Below are 22649 nucleotides of genomic sequence, written 5' to 3'. Positions count from 1 at the left end.
GGTCTAACTGCCTAGGCTCAGTACAGCTGGAAAATAAGTATCAGGTGAATGAATAAGTACAGAAGACTGTAGTCACATTCAGCCTTATAACACTGATACTGTGTGTCCTTTAAGGCAGGTGAAGAACCCCCTGATATATTTTTTTAGTGGCTTTTACACTGTTCAATCTTACAGGCTTTGAGATCAAATATATCCCCATGGCTCCTTTACATCTGAAACACTGCCAGGTCTCTGTCCTGTATTTACACAATTGATTTAGGAGACCTAAAAGAACATTACCTTTATCCCTGTTGAATTTAAATTTAATCTCTTCTAAATCATTGATCTCTCTAGCTGATCATTTCTACTGACAAAAAAAACCTGCTCAAAACTGCTCAACAAGCTTCCAAAAAGTATATTTTAAAAGTAAAAAACAAAGAAAACGAAATTCTTTCCCTTAATGCCAGATCCCTGTCTTCCAGCTACTACTCCATTTCTCTCCTCCTCTTCCTTACAAAACTTCTAAAGAAAGTTGTAAGCTAACTCAACTTCCTCATCTTCCTTTCACTCCTCAACCCACCACCAATTAAACTGTTTTTTAAGGTCATCAAAGTCTTCCAAAGTTGCAAAAATACTATGGATCCTCTTCTCTACCCTCATCTTAATGGTTCTCACAGCAATATTCAGCACAGCTGATCACTGGTTTCCTGAAATACATTCCTCTTTTTAGCTTCTATGTCACCATTCTCTCCACTCTACTCATTTTCTTTTTAAATTGTTTTGGTAAATGCAAATTTTTATAAAGATTATGCTATTTATATTAAAATGTAACAAGTTTAATATTTTATAATGAATTAATATATATGTACCTTTAAAAACTTTCTCAGTTTTACTCAAAGACTTTTTGGATCTGAGACCAAAAGTTTGAAAACTGTTGCTTTCACATAAAACATATGGCATTCAAGAAAAAAATTACTTTGTACCCCAAAGAAGACCTGAAAGCCAAAAGGGGGAAATACAACAGAAAAAGAAACAGAGGTGAGCTGGATACTGGAAGGATTAGCCCAAGGATCTTAAAATAACTTTGAGTCTTATATTTAAGAAAATAAAGATGGAGAAGATAAATAAAGACATAGAGAATTTCAAAGTGATTGGGATTCCATCAAAAAACAATTGGAAATTTAAAAAATTAAACTAAGGGTGCCTGGGTGGCTCAGTCGGTTAAGCGGCTGCCTTCGGCTCAGGTCATGATCCCAGGGTCCTGGGATCAAGTCCCACATCGGGCTCCCTGCTCGACGGGGAGCCTGCTTCTCCCTCTCCCTCTGCCTGCCTCTCTGCCTACTTGTGCTCTCTATCTCTCTGTCAAATAAATAAATTCTTTTAAAAAATAATTAATTAATTAATTAAACTAAGAAAAGGCTTAAAAGCAAATTAGACAGGGCAGATGAACAATAAACTGGAAAAAACTATTAACAAATATCTACAGAAAAGGAGGGAAATATAGAAGAGAGTATAAAAGACAAATGAGACAGTGAAAAAAGTGGGAGCCAAAAATGCACATAACTGGAATTTCAGAAGAAAAGGAGAGAATAAAGAGAAGAGGCAACATTGTAAAATCTTTTAAAACTGATGAAAGATTTTATCCCACAGATCCAAGAATTTCTACAAACCACAAGCAGGATATATGCACAGAAACCTATACCAACTCACATCATAGTAGAATTGCTGAAAATCAAAGATGGAAAAATCTTAAAAGCATTCTATGGTCCTAACATTATCTGAGGAGTGACTGCAGCAATATTTTACTTTAAACTGTAATAAGTCAAGGAGGTATGTTGTATTCTTTGGGTAATCACTTGAGAAATAGGTTTTTATTTTTAAGTGTATCTATGAAGTCACTAAAGAAAAAGACATTTGAATGAGCCAAAAGAAGGAACATAAAATAGGTGAGTCAAATAGAAAACAAACAGTAACATGGTATAAATATATTCAAATATCATTAAGTACATTAAATGTAAAAGAACTAAATAGTTGTATTAAAAGTCAAAAACTGTCAGACTTCATTAAGAAAATAAAACCCAGGGGCACCTGGATGGCTCAGTCAGTTGAGCAACTGATTCTTGGTCAAACTGTGGCACAATCAATCGAGCAACTGCTCCTGAGCAGGGCCCAATAAGCAACAGAACCGGCGAGACCCCCCCTTCTTCCCCTGGGAGTCTGCAGGGTTTGGAGGCTTGAAACAGGGTCATGTGCCTAAGATAGAAATGCTCAGTCACAGGCCGGGTGAGCATGGAGGGCCGCCAGAGACCAGGGAGGCAGGAGTGATTGACTGCTTTTCTCTGAGGGCTCACTGAGGAGTGGCAACCTGAGCTCTCAGCTCCAGGGTGGAGACCGGGAGGCTGCCATCTTCATTCTCATTCTCTAAAGCTGCGCACAAAGCCTTCAGGGAACAAAAGCCAAACAGAGCAAATGGGAGCAGATTACTTAGCCTGGCCTCCTGACAAGGGTGGTACAATTCTGTATGGGGCAAACACACTTGATAATCACTACATTCGGAGGCTCCTCCCCCCGAAGATCAGCAAGAACACCCATCCAATACCAAGTTTACTGATCAATGAGAACTGCAAAACTCGAGCACTAGGGGAATACAACACATAGAATCCATGGCTTTTCCCCCATGATTCTTTAATCTATCAACTTTAATTTTTTAAAATTTTTTTCTTTCCCTTTTCAACCAATTTCTTATTTTATCAACTCCTTTTCTAAATCTTTTTTAACTTCCATTTTTACAGTTACACTCTATCCCTTCATTGTATTTAATCTTATGTGTGTGTGCGTGTATATCAGTTTTTCTTTTTTTATAATTTTGGGATGCAGTTTATTCTAACAGACCAAAATACATCCAAAATCTAGTGTATGGCGCTGTTCTATTCACCTGTCTGATCATATTCTCTTTTTTGTTGTTTTTGTGGGTTTTTTTTTTCTTCTTTCTTTTTTTTGTTTTGTTAAAGCCTTTTTAATTTTTCACCTTTAGGGACACCTGGGTGGCTCAGTCAGTTAAGTGTTTGCCTTCGGTTCAGGTCATGATCCCAGGGTCCCAGGATCAAGTCCCGCATTGGGCTCTTTGCTCAGCAGGGAGCCTGCTTCTCCCTCTGCCTGACACTCCCCCTGCTTGTGCTCTTTCTCTCTCTCTCTCTCTGACAAATAAATACATAAAATCTTTTATAAAAAATTTCATCATTATAGTTCCATTCTATCCTTTTGATATATTTAATTTTTGTATATATAAATTTTTCTTTCTTTACAATTTTGAGATGTAGTTTCTTCTAACAAACTGACCAAAATACACTCAGGAGATTGTGTATTGCTCTGTTCTGTTCACCTGTACATTTATAGTCCTTCCTTTTTTGTTGTTGTTGAGGGTTTTTTTTCTCTTTTTTTTCTTATCTTTTAATTTCCATTTTTACAGTTACATTCTATCCTTTCCTTGTATTTGATTTTACTTTTGTACATATATAAATTTTTCTTTCTTTACAATTTTGGGATCTAATTTTCTAAAAAACAGACCAAACTACACACAGAATCCAGTGTACTCCTCTATTCTGCTCACCTGTCTGATTATATTCTCTTTTTCTCCCCCCCGTTTTTTGCTCTCTTCTGATTTGTTTGGTGTATATTTCTCTGGGGTCGTTGTTGCCATTTTAGTATTTTGTTCTTTTGTTCATCTATTCTTCTCTGGACAGAATGATGACAAGATGGAAAAACTCACCTCAAAAAAGAGAACAAGAGGCAGTATTGACTGCCAGGGGCCTGATCAGTATGGACATAAGTAAGATGTCAGAACTAGATTTCAGAATGATTATAAAGATGAGCTGGGCTTGAAAAAAAGCATAGAAGACACTAGAGAATCCCTTTCTGGAGAAATAAAAGAACTAAAATCTAACCAAGTCAAAATCAAAAAGGCTATTAATGAGATGCAATAAAAAATGGAGGCTCTAACTGCTAGGATAAATGAGGCAGAAGAAGGGATTAGTGATATAGAAGACCAAATGATGTAGACTAAAGAAGCTGAGAAAAAGAGGGATAAACAACTACTGGGTCACAAGGGAAGAATTCAAGAAATAAGAGAAACAATACTAGAATGACTGAAATCCCAGAAGAAGAGGAGAAAGGAGCAGAAGGTATATTGGAGAAAATTAACAGAGAATTTCCCTAATCTGGGGAAGGAAACTGGCATCAAAATTCAGGAAGCACAAAGAACCCCCCTCAAAATCACTAAAAATAGCTCAACACCCCAACCTCTAATAGTAAAACTTACACATCTCAGAGACAAAGAGAAAATCCTGATAGCAGCTCGGGACAAGCTGTAACCTACAACGGTAGAAACATTAGACTGGCAGCAGACCTATCTACAGAGACCTGGCAGGCCAGCAAGAACTGGCATGACATATTCAGGGTGGTAAATGAGAAAAATATGCAGCCAAGAATACTTTATCCAGCTAGGATGTCATTCAAAATAGGAGTGATTAAAAAATCTTTCAGGACAAACAGAAACTAAAAGAATCTGTGATCACCAAACCAGCCCTACAAGAAATATTAAAAGGGATCCTCTAAGCAAAGAGAGAGCCCAAAAGTAACATAGACCAGAAAGGAACAGAGACAATATACAGTAACAGTCACTTTACATGTAATACAATGGCACTAAATTCCTTTCTCTCAATAGTTACTCTGAATGTAAATGGGCTAAATGCCCTAATCAAAAGACACAGGGTATCAGATTGGATAAAAAAGTAAGACCCATCAATATGCTGTCTGCAAGAGACTCATTTTAGACCCAAGGACTCCCCCAGATTTAAAGTGAGGGGGTGGAAAACCATTTATTATGCTAATGGACATCAAAAGAAAGCTGGGGTGGCAATCCTTTATCAGACAAATTAGATTTTAAACCAAAGACTATAGTAACAAAGGAGGAAGGACACTACCATAATTAAAGGGTCTATCCAACAAGAAGATCCAACAATTGTAAATATTTATGCCCCCAACATGGGAGCAGCTAATTATATAAGCCAATTAATAACAAAATAAAGAAAAACACTGACAACAATACAATAATAGTAGGGGACTTTTAACACCCCTCTCACTGCAATGGTCAAATCATCCAAGCAGAAGATCAACAAAGAAATAAGAGTTATGAACGACACACTGGACCAGATGGACTTCACAGATATATTCAAAACATTCCATCCTAAAGCAACAGAATACACATTCTTCTTAAGTGCACATGGAACAGAATAGATCACATACTGAGTCAATCAAAATACTGGGATCACTTTGCTAAGGCTGCTATATATCAATGAGAATGAACACACTATTGCTCCACATTACAATATGGATGATTCTCACAAGGATAAATATTGACTGAAAGCAACCAGATGCAAATGACTACACACATTCAAAAGAGGCAAAACTAACTTATGATATTATAAATCAAGATAGTGGTTCCTTTTAGGGATGAAGTAGACTGGGAGGGCTCATGAAGGGGATTCAGAGATGTGATGATGTTCTAGTTCTTGACCTGGAGGCTGGTTACATGGGTGTTTGTAAAAATTTATGTAGATATATACTTAATGCTTTGTCCACTTTTCTGCCTGTATACTTCAATACGAAGTATATTTAAAAATAAAAAGAATAAGGAGAGATTGAGGAGAAAAGCGGTTTCTTAAAAGTAAATTAAATTACATCACTCTACTGCTTAAAAGCTGACAGAAACTTCCCAGTCTTTAGAATCAAGTTCAAGTATTACATAGCACATATAGTGTTTCATTATCAGAAAGCATACCTGCAGTTTTCAAACTGTGAACACCACCTCATTTCAGGGTATCTCTCCCCTTGCATATTACACCCCTATCAAGCTAGTTTTCTTTCAAGTCCTTAAGCATATTATATTCTTTCCTCCCTTAGAGCCTTTGCATATGCTAGTTCTCCGACCTTCAAACCATTCTTCACACAATACCTTCTTTCCAACCTTTAGGTTTCTCCTCACAGAGGTCTTCCCAGTCACTTTATGTAAAGCTGCCTCTTTCTCATATTCTATATCTCTGCCTGCTGCACCCTTCTCTACACTTACTACAACGTGAAATAGGTTTACTTAATTTTTTGTCTGGCCCTCCATCAGCATGCATGCTCTACGAAGACAAGGCTCTAGTTGTCCTCTTTTACAGTTAAAGCCCCAAGATTTACCACATCTGGCACCTTAGAGAAGTTGAATAAATACTTTCTGAATGAATGAAAGGCTAGTTATAGGTAGTTTCATATCAGCGTAATGAATCTTTAAAATTTTTCATATGATCATTATGTATTAGTTATCAATCCCAATTCTATTTTACCCATACATTTTACTTGTATGCCTTCATTTTATCCATTTGCTTATTCATTCACTCATGAAAAAAAATTAAGAGTTTAAATGTCAGCCATAGAGATTATAAAGATGAATAGGCCATGTTCTTTACCTTTCAGAGATCACACCATTTATCAAGGAAAATCAATGTGGATAAAACTAAATTATACTTTTACCAAAAAAGTTATTAACTCAAATACAAAGCCTTAAATCTAATTAAAATGTTGAAATAAGGGAAAGAAAAGATGAGACCTTTGAAACAAGTAATAGTGTAGTTACATCTATCAAAAAAGGAAATCAAGCTAATTAGGCGTAACTCTTTCTTAGTGAATTCATTTTGGCTCTCGGTGGTCATGTCTTTCTTTTTGTAATGTTTACAATACATCTTTTAAGTGTAATATATCATAATAAATTGTAATATATTATTACCAGGACTTTTTGTCAAATTTAGCTTCTTTTACAATGAGAGCAATTAGGGAAAATCCATTCAATGGTATACTTTAGTTTGTTTCTAGTCCCAATACTTTTTATTTAAATTCTATTTTTTAAAGATTTTTATGTATTTACTTGAGAGAGAGCAAGCGAGAACATAAGCAGGGGGAGGGAGAAGCAGACTCCCCACTGGGCAGGGAGCCCAACGTGGGACTCAATCCCAGGACCCTGGGATCATGACCTGAGCCAAAGGCAGAGGCTTAACCGACTGAGCCAGCCAGGAGCCCTACTTAAATACTATTAAAAAAGAGTGAGAGTACTGAATGTTTATTGAAAGGGGGCATAAATGAAAAAAGAATGAGAATCTCTGCTGCAGGCAGGCAGATTTCAGTTAAATATAAGGAAGAATTTTCTAGTAGTTAGAGCTGCCTACAAGTGGGCTTCTTGTCAAGCAGGAAGCTCTCCATCAGTAAAAAAAAAAAAAAAAAAAAATCTTTAAGGAGAGCTAACAGGACATTTTCCCCAGGATAGAGCAGAAACAGTCTTGATTTAGCAGGCAGCATTGATCAGATTAGTGTCTTCACTACGGTGAAGAAGTACTTCTAAAAAAATTTCCAGTTCCTGGTGGACCAACATATTTACAAATTACAAAAGTAATTTTGTAATCACACATTTGGATGTTACCACAATGTCAAACTGCTATAAGGGTTTCTAAATGCTTACTTTCGATTTCTGTTCTTAATTCATTGCATACAGGTAACAAACTGGTCCACATGAACAAGCAAACTATATTTTTGAGTAGCACTGAATTAGAGAGTTTATAAGAGATTGCTGAGGTTCTACAGCTTTTCAAATTTACCTAGTCTGTCTTCCTTTTTATATTCATTAAGCATAATATCAACTGCTTATTTCCTAACAACTAACCTCTCTTCAGCAATTTAAAAAAGCATAATCTAAAAGATATTAATCTGAAAGTATTAGAGCAACTGAGATTTTTATCTCACTAAATTGAATACCAAAATTTACTTTGTACCAAAACACATCTGAATGCTCCTTTAAAACTGGTTACAAAAAATTTATTTTCAGCCATCCCCACACCTGATTTTTTCGTGTCACTTTCTTTGCATAAGTTGATAATGAAATGTGTGACAAATTATAGTTGATCACACATTTGAAGTTCTACCTTTGTTTTACTGGCTGGCAGCAAAACCAGCAGAAATGTGACTTGGGGATGAAGCGGGGGTACATTCATGAATTTCAGAAGCATGGAGTAGAGGATTTAAGTTTTTGCAACTACCTATATAACACTCGGTCAGTGCTGACCTGGCCAAAGCAAATATGATAAGGAATTAGAAAAAAAGGAAACAAAACTGGGGCGCCTGGGTGGCTCAGTCGTTAAGCGTCTGCCTTTGGCTTGGGTCATGATCCCAGAGTCCTGGGATCGAGCCCTGCATCACGCTCCCTGCTCCCCCACTCCCCTTGCTTGTGTTCTCTCTCTGGCTGTGTCTCTGTCAAATAAATAAATAAAATATTAAAAAAAAAAAAGAGAGACAAAATTAAGAGTTCCCCATTCTCATATTTCCCCAAATACTTCTAGCTTTCTCTCTCCGAAGACAATGAGACATTTTTGTTGAAAATCTGTTACCTTCTTCTCATTAAAAAGAAAAAACGACCTTCCTTCTCAAGAGACCATTTCAGGATTTATGAGTTATCATCTCCCAACTCCATCATCCATGAATACTTTCCCTCCAGTGATGGCAATATTCCTTAATTCACCCTACTTTTATTAGAGCAGGAGTTCTTAACTGTGAGCGTACACATGGGTGTTGGGAAATCTATGAACTCTCTGAAACTCCAAATGTTTTTAAAATTGTGGGTGACTGAGCAATTATATGAACAAAATGTCCACAGTTGTCAATACATTCTTAGAGGGTACAATAATCCAAAATGATTAAAAGCATCTTTCTTGAGTTAAAAATGTGATCTGAATAGAAATATAGGGTACAGCTTCTTCATTAATTGAATAGGCATATAAAGATATTATATTACTTAACAAAAGGGACTTTAGAAATAAACCCCTTCATTTTGTAGAAGATAAAATTGACATTTCGAGAGGTAAAGGGAGTGTTCAAGGTCATACTGCTAGTTAGAAGGCAGAAGCCAGAGAAAAACACCAGCCTCCAGCTTCCAGGTCCATTCCCTCACATCCTGCTACCTACACAGGGCCAGACAGGATATCAGTAAGCATACTATAGGCAGTCAACAATCCCACCTCTGATAAATATATGACCTCAGAGTAAATCAAGTAATTCTGTAAATACTATGGCTCATAGGACACACATTTTCTTTTTTTACTAAATGTATCTAAAAATGCATTTTCTCTTAGATACATTTTAGAACTTGTTTCCTTTGCCAGTAGGCACAATCAACAACTTGTCAATCATCTGAAAGACATGAGTGCCTGATCCTACTGCAATCAATCAGAGAAGGGCATACACTTGACCTGGAAGGGACAAAGGATGTTTAGTAGGAGACAGAGGGCTTCAAGGAGGCACTTTAAACACATTTCTTTCTGAGTCAATTACTCTGAAAGCCCACAATGCAAAGTAAATTAGATGAGTGGATCTTTTAGTAACTGTTGAAGCTATTTAGAAATTTTAAGCAAAATCTCTTTTCAAAGTTTATTCTCTTATTTATTCATACTAAAGAAGAGCAAATAAAAAAGCCAAAGATGATGTTTAGTGAAAAGAATTTTTATAGTACACAATTAAGTGAGAAAACTGAAAAAGAATGCCCTACTTTGGTGTCAGGATGTGTAGAAATCCAAAATTTGTTTTTAAATTTTTTCAAAAAAATTGGAAAACTGAAAGTCTGTAAATAAGAATCCAAAAAACCCTTCACTCTCCTCCCCCACCGCACCCTTGACTTCTGAAATACAGTGCAACTTTCTACCATCTGTTATTTTAGAGAAGAAACAGTAATGAACATATGGGCTTTCTCTCTCAAGCAGCTGTAGTGTAGTAAAGTAATAATAATTGTCTTTCTGTAAGATAAATTTACATTAAAAACCTGGCCAGTTAAAAACAAATGGCTCAGCCTCAGAGCAATCCAGAATAAAATTAAGAAATTCAGAATTATCTATGACATAGTACAGAGATTTAGAAGATACCCTCTAAATCTTATGCTTTTATGTTTAAGGTTAAACAAACATAATTCATGATGCCCATATCAATTCACACAGAGTCCACAACTCATGTTTTCTCTTTCCCAGTCAAAATGCTAGGAGCCTCAAACAGGGGCTAGGTACACATATATAAAAATCAGTAACTAAGTTCTTGAAAGCTGATAATATGAATCCACCACCTCTGTGGGTTATTGAACTCCAATCCAAAAGCTTATTTATTTGTAAGAAAAATCACAATACATGTGGCACATAAACTTCTATTTCAACAATATATATATAAGTATCACCTACATATATCACTTATAATGAGTTTAAGTAAACTGAAAGGAATTCAGAGCAGATTCAGATCCACATATTATGAAAAATAGGAATTTTACCTACCTTTATCTGGGTGATTCAAAATCATGATTCTCCTATGAGCTGTTCTAATCTTGGCCTTGCCAGCAGATGGGCTGTAAAAAGAAATTAAAGTGCTTATAATAAATAGTGTCGAATGCAGATTATAAATTGACAGTTTATATGGGTTTCAAGGAATTAAAAACTAATGAGAATTTCACCATCTTGTGGATAAATATGAAATTACAGCTTGTCACTTAAGTCTACTAACCATCAAAATAAACTGTTGATTCAATGTTGCATGTATTTTTCTTCCTTTGTAATGCCAGTCTCTATTTTCAATCAATTTAAAAAATAAAACACAATAGGGGCACCTGGGTGGCACAGTCAGTTAAGCAACCCACTCTTGGTTTCACCTCAGGTTGTGATCTCAGGGTGGTGAGACTGAGCCCCAAGTTGGTCTCCAGGCTCATCGTGGAATCTGCTTGAGATTCTCTCTCCCTCTCCCTCTGGCCCTCCCGTTCATGCTCTCTCTCTAAAATAAATACATCTTTAAAAAATAAATAAATAAAACACAACATACAGGGTAGGAGAGTCATAGTCTATAGACTATACTGAGATTGAAAATATATGCCTCAAGTAATTTGGGGAGAAGGCAGTTTACATAATGTAACAGACAGGTATCTGGACTCCGGAGCTACTAGACTGCCAGATTTCATTTCCATTGCTATTTAGGATGGGGTAAACTTGGTCAAAACTTTTAACCTCTCTGTACTTCAGTTTCCTCATTGTAAAACAGGGCTAAGAACAACATATTCCTCATAGAGCGACTGTAGGGATTAAATTAGTTAAAGCCAACAAAGTGCTAGAACAGTGCCTGGCATGTAGCAAGTGCTCCAAAACAGTTAGCTTTTATTATTATTATTATTATGTTTCAACAGAGCATCTCAAAACTCTTCATAGCTCATAATTTATTTAACTTGTGAGAAACCTATGGGAAAAGCTGTAACAACAATTGAGAAAGTTAAATAAACTTAAAATTATTTCAGTAAAAACTAATTTATCCAGTATTGGAAAAGTTTCTGACTAGCACATTTTCCAAGCAAGAAAACAAAATTAGGGGCGCCTGGGTGGCTCAGTTGGTTAAGCAGCTGCCTTCGGCTCAGGTCATAATCCCAGGGTCCTGGGATCGAGCCCCACATCGGGCTCCCTGTTCCATGGGGAACCTGCTGCTCCCTCTCCCTCTGCCTGCCTCTCTGCCTACTTGCTCTCTCTCTGTATCTCTCTACCAAATAAATAAATAAAATCTTTAAAAAAAAAAAAAAAGAAAACAAAATTAACAGTTAACAACAACAAAATTCTAGTATTGCTAATTAATAGCTATACTATCTTATCTAAGTTATTCAACTCTTCTGGGTCTCAAATCGGGATAATGGCAGCTGACTTAAAGTACAGAGTGGTTGTTGTAAAGCTCAAAGCAATTTAATTTGTATGGATGAACCACACTGTACTGGATAAAAGCAGGTACTTTTAGAGATATTCAAACATAGGTTCAACATCCTGATTCTACCATTCATTAGCTGAAAAACTCTGTCTTGCTCACTTAAACTCTGAGTGAAAATTCTCTCTAAGTAAAATGGACATACTAAACTACCTCCCACGGGGCGCCTGGGTGGCTCAGTCATTAAGTGTCTGCCTTTGGCTCAGGTCATGATCCCAGGGTCCTGGGATCGAGCCCCGCATTGGGCTCCCTGCTCTGCTGAAAGCCTGCTTCTCCCTCTCCCACTCCCCCTGCTTGTGTTCCCTCTCTCGCTGTCTCTCCCTCTCTGTCAAATAAATAAATAAAATTAAAAAAATAAATAAATAAAATAAACTACCTCCCAGGATTATTTTAAGAATAAATTAGATAATGCAAGTAAAAGGATCAGCATAACCTAGCACAGAGTGAGTGTTCAAAGTGTTCAGAAATAACTAGCCTTTAGTTATTATTATAAAGATAAAACATGCTTATGAAAATATATTGCATATTTCCCACTTCTAAAAATGTAATATAAGTAACCTAATTTAATGTTTCTTGAATGACTCAAAAGTATTAACCTGAGTATAAATTAAGTGCAAAGAAATTCTTAATATCCACAGAGATTTGTTCACCCTTGTCTTAAAAGAGTCCTAGAATGCTTTCCATTTAAGTTCTTCTGTCTGTTTTTAGCACTGCCTCCCTTGATATCAGCTGTGAACCCTTGATTCTGCCATTGTTCCAGTCTAGCTATTCCTTGACAGTTACTTATACTTCTAATCTTTTGAGGTTAAATAACAGATCACCAAGCATGTTAAAACACACTATCAATTGCTAAATATAAAATATTCTCCTATGAATAAAAAAATGTCTTGAGTCAAAGATAAAATCAAAAGAGAAAAAAACATCTTGAGACAAATGCAAATGAAAACGGAAATATAACAAATTTATGGGATGCAGCAAAAGCAGTTCTAAGATGGAAGTTTATAGTCAGTTTATAGTAATAAACGCCTATATTAAGAAAAAAGAAAGAGCTCAAATAAACAACTTTATTTATGCCTCAGGGAAGTAGAAAAAAGAAGGATAAACTAAAGCCATAGTTGAAGGAAGGAAATAACAAAGATCCAGAGTAAAAATAAATGAAACAGAGATTAAAAAGACAATAAAAGGTTGTCTTTTATTGTCTTAATGAAACTAAGAGCTGTGTTTTTGAAAAGATAAACCATTAGCTAGACTCACAAGAAAAAAGCAGAGAGAACTCAAATAAAATCAGAAATGAAAGAGAAGACATTACAACTGAAGAAATACAAAGGATCATAAGAGACTATTATCAACTATTATACACCAACAAAATGGACAATGTAGAAGAGAGAAATCCTACAAACATATAAACTACCAAGACTGAATGAGGAAGAAATAGAAAATCTGAACAGACCAATTATTAACTATGGATTGAATCACTAATCAAAAACCTCCCAACAAAGAAAACCCCAGGATGAGACACCTTCACTGAAATCTACCAAACATCTAAAGAATACCAATTCTCCTCAAACTTTTCCAAAAAATAGAAGAGGAAAAGCTTTCCAAACTCATTTTATGAGGGAAGCATTATCCTGATACCACAAGCAGACAAGGACACTAGAAGAAAAGAAAATTACAGACCAATATGCCCGATGAACATTGATGCCAGTCTTCAGCAAAATATTAGCAAACCAAATTCAACAAAACATTAAAAGGATCATACATCATGAACAAATAGGACTTATTCCAGGGATGAAAGGATGGTGCAATATCCACAAATCAATCAATGTGAAACACCATAAATGTGAAACAAAATAAAGGATAAAAATCATATGACATTTCCAAAGATGCAGAAAAACATTTGACAAAATTCAACACCCATTCATGACAAAAACTCTCAACAAAGTTAGTATAGAGGGAACATACCTCAACATGATAAAGGCCATACGACAAATGCGTAGCAACTATCATACTCAATGGTGAAAAGCTCAGAGTTTTTTCTCTTAGATCAGATACAACACAAGGCTGTCTGCTCTCACCACTTTTATCCAACATAGTACTGGAAGTCATGGCCAGAGCAATTAGGCAAGAAGAAGAAATGAAGGGCATCCAAATCGGAAACAAAGAAGTAAAACTGCAGATGACATGATATTACATAAAGAAAACCCTGAAACTGTTAGAACTAACCAACCAATTCGGTAAAGTTCTGGGTTACAAAATCAATATACAAAAATCTGTTGCCCCTCTATATACACTAATAACAAACTATCAGAAAGAGAAATTGCGTCAAAAAGAATAAAATACCTAGAAATAAGTTTAACCAAGGAGGTTAAAGACCTATACACTGAAAACTCTAAGACATTGGTGAAAGAAATTAAAAACACCAATAAATAGAAGGATATCCCACACTCATGGATTGGAAGAATTCATTTTGTTAAAATGTCCATACTATTCAAAGCAATCTACAGATACAATGAAATCCCTATCAAAATTCCTAAGGCATTTTTCACAAAAGTGGAACAATCCTAAAATTTGTATGGAACCACAAAGACTCCAAATAGCCAAAGCAATCTTGGGAAAGAACAAAGCTGGAGGCATCACACTTCCTAAATTCAAACTATATTACAAAACTATAATAATCAAAACAGTATAGTAAGGTTAAAAACAGACACATACATCAATGGAACAGAATAGAGAACCCAGAAATAAATCCATATATATATGGTCAATTAACTTATGACAAAGGAACCAAAAACAGAAAACAAACGATAGTTTCCTCAATAAATGGTATTGGGAAATCTGGACAGCCACATGCAAAGGAATGAAACCGGACCCTTATCTTACACCACACATGAAAATCAACTCAAAATGGATTAAAGCCTTGAACTAAAGACCTGAAACCATAAAACTCCTAGAAGGAAATACAAGGGGTAAGCTCCTTGACATCAGTCTTTGCAGTAATTTTTTAAATTTGAAATCAAAAGCAAAGGCAACAAAACAAAATTAAACAAGTGGGACTACATCAAACTTTAAAAAGTTTCTACACAGTAAGGAAAACCATCAACAAGATGAAAAACGTCACCTATGGAATAGGGAGAAAATATTTACAAATCATATATCTAATAAGAGGTCTTTTCCAAAATAAAGAACTCATACAATTCGGGCACCTGGGTGGCTCAGTAGTTAAGCATCTGCCTTCAGCTCAGGTCATGATCCCAGGGTCCTGGGATGGAGTCCCACGTCGGGCTCTCTGCTCTGCGGGAAGCCTGCTTCTCCCTCTCCCACTCCCCCTGCTTGTGTTCCTGCTCTCGCTATGTCTCTCTCTGTCAAATAAATAAACAGGATTAAAAAAAAAAAAAAAAAGAACTCATACAATTTAATAATATAGCATAGCTGATAGATAGGTAGATCTGATTTCAAAATGAGTGGAGGATCTGACTAGACCTTTTTCCAAAAACATAAAATGGCAAACAGGTACGTAGGGTGACCAGCATCACTAATCATCAGGGAAATGCAAATCAAAACCACAATGAGACATCACCTCACAGCTTGTAGAATGACTGTCATCAAAAAGACAAGAAATAAACAAGTGTTAGAAAGATGCAAAGGGAACTGTTCGTGGAAATGTAAACTGGTAGAGCTACTACGGAATACCATGTAGGTTCTGAAAAAATTAAAAAATAGAACTACCATATGATCTAGCAATTCCACTTCTGGATATATATCTGAAGGAAATAAAATCACTGTCTCAAAGAGATATCTGTACCCTCATGTTCACTGCAGCATTATTTACAATAGCCAAGACATGGAAACAACCTATGTCCATCAACAGATGAATGGATCAAAAGATGTGATACACACACACACACACACACACACACACACACACAATAGCCAAGACATGGAAACAACCTGTGTCCATCAACAGATGAATGGATCAAAAGATGTGATACACACACACACACACACACACACACACACACACACACCCCAGAATACGTTTAGGTCATAAAAAAGAAGAGAATCTTGCTATTTGTTGACAACATGAATGGGCCTTGAGAGCATTATGCTAAGTGAAATAAGTCAGAGAGAGAGAGAAAGACAAATACTGTATGATCACATTTACATGTGGAATCTGAAAAAGCCAAACTCACAGAAACAGAGAACAGATTGGTGGTTGCCAGAGGCAAGAGTAGGAGGTTGGGGGAAATAGGTGAAGGTAGTCAAAGGGTACAACTTACAGTTATAAGATAAGTAAGTCCGGGGGTGAAATGTACAGCATGGTAACTACAGTTAACAATGCTGTGTTTTATATTTGGAAGTTGTTAAAAGAGTAGATCTTAAAAGTTCTCATCACAAGAAAAAATAAATCTGTAACTACGTGAGGTGAAGGACGTTAATTAAAATTTCTGTGGTAGTCATTTTGCAATCTATACATATAGCAAATCAGTATGTTTTACATTCTACATATACAATGTTTTTTGTCAATTATATGTCAATAAAACTAAAGGAGAATTTTTAAAATAAAAAAATTAAAAATAAAAAAGTCTTTTAGTGTAAGGACTATTAGGGTATTCCTTTTCGCTGTTTTGTGAAAGTCCTCTGGGGGACCATTTCAAACTTACTTTTTGTTTTGTAGATACTTCCCAGATAGCCAATCAAGACACTGTCTGATTCTAAAGACTACTAAGTTTTGAAAAAGAAGTCATTAAACTCTGCACCAGGGCTATGAACACTTTAACTGCCTATTAAGAAATGAAGAACACATTATTTTTTTTTTTTAAATTCCAGTATGTTTAGTTTCCTGTAGTAAGTCTACATTTCTCATTCTCTTTTGTGGTGCTCTGTAGCACTGCTTTCCTTTATTAGTTATGTTTCCTAGCTCTTCTGTAGATATTTGACATGTCTCCTTAGGTAGATACTAAAGAGCAGAAGCTATGATTTGTATCTTAAAATAGTATCTAGTATTAAATATGCAATAGGTGCTTAATGCATTTTATACAGCCCTCCAAAAGAAAATGGCTATAAAAAGGTAAACTCCTTCAAAGAATAATGGCTCTCTATTAGTAAATACTAACACTATAAGGGCTGTATTACAGAAAATTTTAAAGTAGAAAAAGAGGAGCTTTAAGAAACATTTCAGAAAGCAAATCAAATGTGGACCACTACATAATGAAGATATAAGTTCAGTAAAATCCAAATTTCCATTCTATGTGTTTTTGGGGGGAGTTTATACGGTAGGTTGCATCTTATTCTGGATATTAAACTTTAATTTGGCACACAGGGCAAAATCTGAATATTATCCTTGATAATTATACCTGATAGATTATCCTTGATAATCACTTACATTGCCTATAAAAAAACAGTACACATGGTTTTGTACATAAAAGTCCATAAAGCATTATGTACAATGAGATCTGCCAACCACCAAACTAGATAGATTGGAGGAAGTAAGAAATGCAAGGAGAGTTTATATGTATAAGTATGGCCATTCAAAACATTCTGCCTTTAAGATAATAATTATCAGGGCACCTGGGTGGCTCGGTTGGTTAAGCGACTGCCTTCGGCTCAGGTTATGACCCTGGAGTGCCGGGATGGGAGTCCCGCATTAGGTTCCCTGCTCAGCAGGGAGTCTGCTTCTCCCTCTGACTCTCCCCCTTCTCATGCTCTCTCTCTCTCTCTCTCCCATTCTCTCTCTCTCTCAAATAAATAAACAAAATCTTAAAAAAAAAAGGTAATAATTATCAGACTCTTAGTGGTGAACTTTGGGGATGAGGGAAGTATTCTTGTGTGCCTACAGAGTTTATTCCCTTTTACTTGTTGCTATATTAAGTCTCTAGGAACTTAATACATTTTAATAAATTTATTTGTTGTTCTAAAGATTAAACAAGATGGGAGAATTGTAGTTCTTAAACATAGTATAAAAATTAAATAAAGAGCAATGGATCTCCAGGACAAACAATTTCACCATGAAATTTAAAGTATAACTTTAAATATTAAATTTCCTAGATCAAAGCATACACACTGTGTTCCCTGGGATGTGTACCCCATTTGACTGGGACTGGGAAGTGGGGTGCATGGAACTGAGTGGTGTTCTCTAATCCTGTGGCAAATGGAGCAGTTTTGGTTTCATCGTTTTTATTATTGGTCTTTTGAATAACATTTAGCTTAACACAGTTCCACAGAAGTTTTCAGAAAGTATGAAAATCACACATGTGCATCATTTCAGAAAGTAAAATAGTAGTTTTTCTGGGCAGCTCGGTAAAATATATTAGGCTTCATGAAATATGTAAGAATGTACAGAATCATCTAGTAGCACACAGAATATTTTTTAATAGATCAATACAGTCAGCTCCATTTTGCCTTTACCTACTTGTTATATAGTCTATATAGTTTAGATTCACTGATCATAGAGAATGGAGCCACGGCAATATATTCACCTCTTAAAGAATCTTTTCAAAATCTACACTACCTGATTGAAAGAAAGGGCTAGAGGAAAGCAAATAAGGCTTACCTTTCTATTTAATGTGTTAAGGGCAAATATCTAGTTTCTGCATTTGTGATACAGATAGGAAGAAAGAGGAGCCAACATTTATTTAGCACCTGTTATTTGGTAGGTACTTTTATAAAAAGGTATCCTCCTATCATTTTATATTATTTCAACAAGGCTAAATAGTATTAATTCAATTCAAAACTGAAGAAACTGAAGAGCAGAAGAGCTAAAAATAAGTTAACCGGGGGGCACCTGGGTGGCTTAGTTGGTTAAGCATCTGCCTTCAGCTCAGGTCATGATCCCAGGATCCTGGGATCGAGTCCCACATCGGGCTCCCTGCTCAGCAGGAGCCTGCTTCTCCTTCTCCCTCTGCCTGCCACTCCCTCTGCTTGTGCTCTCTCCGCCAAATAAATAAAATCTTTAAAAAAATAATAATAATTACTTGACCGGGCTTGTACAATGCGGTGCTTTAGTGATAGAACTGGGACAAGGATCTGTTTTGCTCAGCTGGTATTTGTTGAGTAGTTACTAAGTGCCATGTTTATATTAAGAATTATCTATGTATTAGTCTTCGCAACAATCCTAGGAGGCAATAGAAACTGACATTATGTTTATTTTACAAATGATGACACTGAGGTCACACAGCTAGTAAATGGTAAAACCAGTATTCATACTCAGACTCACCTGTTATTAGAGAATACACTCTTAACCAGCAAATTATCCTTGTGAAATTTTCTACAGTTTCTAGTTCAACAGGATAAACATTTATAACCATAAATCTTAAGTTCTAATTATCTGTCTCAATAACAGGAGTGCCTTGCATGATGTTAAATGATATTCTCAAGAACCTTTGTATATTCATATTTTAAGACTATGAATGGGATGGTGTGGGGACCCAATAAAACTTCAAGAAAAATAACAATGCCATCCTGAATAAGATTAAAGCAAATAATAATCAGCAATATAGCCAACTTCCTAATTTGGTTCCTCTACCTAAAACCTATTCTCAGTGAGATATTTCATCTTTTATTTAATAAAGCACCAAGCTGAACTGAGCTGTTTCCCTTGCTTCTTCACCCCTTTGTTTTTCTTGCTAAGGCAAAAGAAGTAATTAGATGTTTTGGCCTTAAAAATCTGCTAATCTACAAGAGATTTAAAAGACTATATCAACATAGGGCTTTATGACCTATATTGCTTGTGTTGACTGATTCATCAGAAGATCTGTTGTAGATGACATACTATAACCAGCCCCCACAAAAATTTGAGTGAGTTTTAAAGGAACATAAGGTAAACAAATGAATATATCGACTAGCAAATCTATAGCAGGGGACATCACTTAACACTAAAGTTAGGAAAATATCACAGAGCAATCACACAACAACATTAACTTTCTCCTATGCTGTCCAAAGTCACACAATAGATACTAAGGTGAAACAATTATAATAAAATATGCTAGATCAAATTATGGAAATAGAAAATAATTGTGAAACAGATCCCATATTATAACAGAAAAATGATTAGATAGCATATTATAAAACTAAATCCAGAAACAATTCAGTGTCACAATAAGGGATATTTTGATAATTGCTGTGAAACTAGTATTAAGAGTTCCTTGTTAAGGAATAAAGACACATCACATCATGCCTGATATTTTTAGGGGGAGTAGGATATTCTCTTAGATGTGAAGTTTTAAAAGGTAAAAATTTTGTATTTTCTTCCTCTGCCTCCTATTCATAACTTAAAATATAAGGATAACTTTACTGTAACATTTTCTCCTTTTTCCAAAACGAGCTTGGCCACAAACAAAATAATACTTATTCAGCACACCTACCTTATACCCAAAATAAGACTAGCTTCTCGCCTACTCATTTTCTGTTCAAATCCTCCTTTATAGTAGGATGAAAAGCTCTGTACAGGAAAGAAAGAGCATGATATAATTAGTTCCATGCATGAGGTGGCATGACCTCAAGCCCATCACAGCTGCAGTAAGAGCAATGCATTTTACTAGAAGTCAACTCGAAACTGTGAGGGGGGGAGCACTAAATAATGATCCTTTACAAGAAACCATGACCAAGATGAACTTAAAATTTCACCTTCAAATACATTAATTTTTCTATACTAAGATATAAAAGAATAAAAGAAATCAGTAGAAGCAAAAGGCTTGAACTTTTCCTAAACTCTGCAGTAATTTTCTCATTGGATAACCTTGATAAGTCATTAATGTTGATATGACACACATCTTTTTTACCTCCTGGACTGGCTGAGAGAGAAGGAAGAGGAGGAACTGACAAAGTGGGGAGGACATCAGGATAGCAGAAAGGCAGGCCAAGAGAGACCAGAAAACAACTGCAAGGTCCCTGAAACGTGGCTGGAAAGGCAGGAGCAAGGAAGAGAGCAGTGTTAGAGAGGCTATGGGGCCAGACTGGCCGGGGGGTGGGGAGAGGCCGTAAGCAATAGAAATAATTTAGGATTCAATTCTCAGAGCACTGGAGTAATGTCATTTGACTTTCTTTTGAAAGGATTACTCTAAATGCTATGTGGAGACTAGAAAGAGTGGTACAAGAGGGAAGCAGGAGACCCGTTAAGAGGACATAACAATAATCTAGGCAAGAGATGATGGTGGTATGGGCCAACGTGGTAATAGCAGAGCTAGTTTAAAAGTGATCAGATTCTAGATGTATTCTGAAAGCAACACTAACATTTTCTTGGTAGATTAAATAAGGGATATGAGAAAGAGAGGGATTAAAGATGATATAGTAAACACTACCAGACACTGTGCAGCTTCCCCTTCACAAGTGAGGGACTTACACTTTGGGCGCTGGGGCTGTTGCTCGCAGACGGCAGTGAGCCGTCAGACTCTTTAGGAATTGCCTTGGCTGAAGAAAGTCAAGTTCAGGTCCCCTTCCCAGAGATGTCTCTAATGACTGGTTGATATGGGGGTATAAACATTATAGTTCTCTAGAGCTCAGTCCTTAGACTTCATATCTATAATTCACTTATCAGGTGACATCATTTAGTCTCATGGCTCCTTGCCCCAACCTGGGACAACCACCATGAGCCATCTGGGCTTCAGAGCTTGGCATGGGGTTGGTTGAGGCCTTTGTTACGACTGTACTGCAGCCTAAATTGCCCCTTTGTCCTTCTTCCTTCTCTTCCCTCTGGAACTGTCGATCATAAGAGCACTCCCTAATGAACTACTGTTGTAGGATTTCTCTTCCTTTAGTGCCCACAGTTCATGGTCACACCGCTTCGAAGAATGAAGAGGGAGACCAGACGAAGAGTGGTAGGCAGCAAGGCGAAGTTTATTGAGCGATAGTACAGAGCTCCCAGAGACGGAGGGGGCCCAAGAGGGTTGCCGTTTTGACATTTAAATCTAGGGGTTCTTATGAGCTCTTTTGTGGAACTATCTTAAGGATCCTGAGTGTGGGCCGCCTGTGGATTGGCTGCTAAGGCATGCCAATCAGGGCTTTGATCACACATCCGCCTCCCTACTGGGTTATTATTCACATGCTGGTGGTCTTTTGGGTTAAATGGAGATATCCATATCTAAATGGAGAAGTCTGACTTCGAGGTAACATTTGGGAGTCATGAGTATATTTACAGTATGTAAAGCCATGAGACTGAATGAGATCACCTAAGGAGGAGTGAGAGAAAAGACTGAGCACTAGAGATTGCAAGTCTGAGGGGCAGAGAAATGGAGATGAATCAGTAAGCAGACAGGAGGCCCAGCAGTGAGGCAGAAGGAAAAGCAGATAGCAAAAGTAAGGAAGGGAAAAACAGTTTCAAACACTTCTGATAGGTTAAGTCAGATGTGAGCTGAGACCTGACTGCTGGATTTATCAAAGAGGTCAAAATCTTTGACAAGAGCTGCAGGGAGGGGCACCTGGGTGGCTCAGTCATTAAGCGGCTGGCTGCCTTCAGCTCAGGTCATGATCCCAGAGTCCTGGGATCAAGCCCCCGCATCGGGCTCCCTGCGCGGTGGGAAGCCTGCTTCTCCCTCTCCCATTCCCCCTGCTTGTGTTCCCTCTCTCGCTGTGTCTCTGCCAAATAAATAAATAAAATCTTTAACAAAAAAAGCTCTTTTTTAGAGCTGCAGGGAGCGGGAGCGAGAGTCTGATTAGAGTGGGTTTGAGAGAACAGGAGGGAAGGAATGGGAGACAGCAAGTACAGACAATGCTTTAGGAGTTCTTAACAGAGAAACAGGATGTATGAACTCAACTTTTAGAAGGAAAAAATACATCAATGATTGTACTGCTTGTAAGTTTTTAAAACATGAACCCCTATTTTTGTA

The 22649-nt window shown here is 36.6% G+C and overlaps 1 protein-coding gene across 1 annotated transcript in view; it reads right to left on the bottom strand.

The window, feature by feature from the left end:
• The window catches only part of DNAJC15 (DnaJ heat shock protein family (Hsp40) member C15), a 79047-nt gene that overhangs the window by 19110 nt on the left and 37288 nt on the right, over positions 1–22649 (bottom strand). The window contains exons 4-5 of the mRNA XM_027590938.2: positions 20190–20266; positions 10374–10444 (exon numbers count right to left, since the gene is read on the bottom strand). Of these exons, the coding sequence (XP_027446739.1) occupies positions 10374–10444; positions 20190–20266 (148 nt within the window). The remainder of the gene's footprint in view (positions 1–10373; positions 10445–20189; positions 20267–22649) is intronic.

The sequence above is a fragment of the Zalophus californianus genome, chromosome 3, assembly GCF_009762305.2.
Source record: "Zalophus californianus isolate mZalCal1 chromosome 3, mZalCal1.pri.v2, whole genome shotgun sequence".
Taxonomy (NCBI): domain Eukaryota; kingdom Metazoa; phylum Chordata; class Mammalia; order Carnivora; family Otariidae; genus Zalophus; species Zalophus californianus.
The sequence above is the reverse complement of the archived record's forward strand: the minus strand, read 5'-3'. Positions and strand labels throughout refer to the sequence as shown.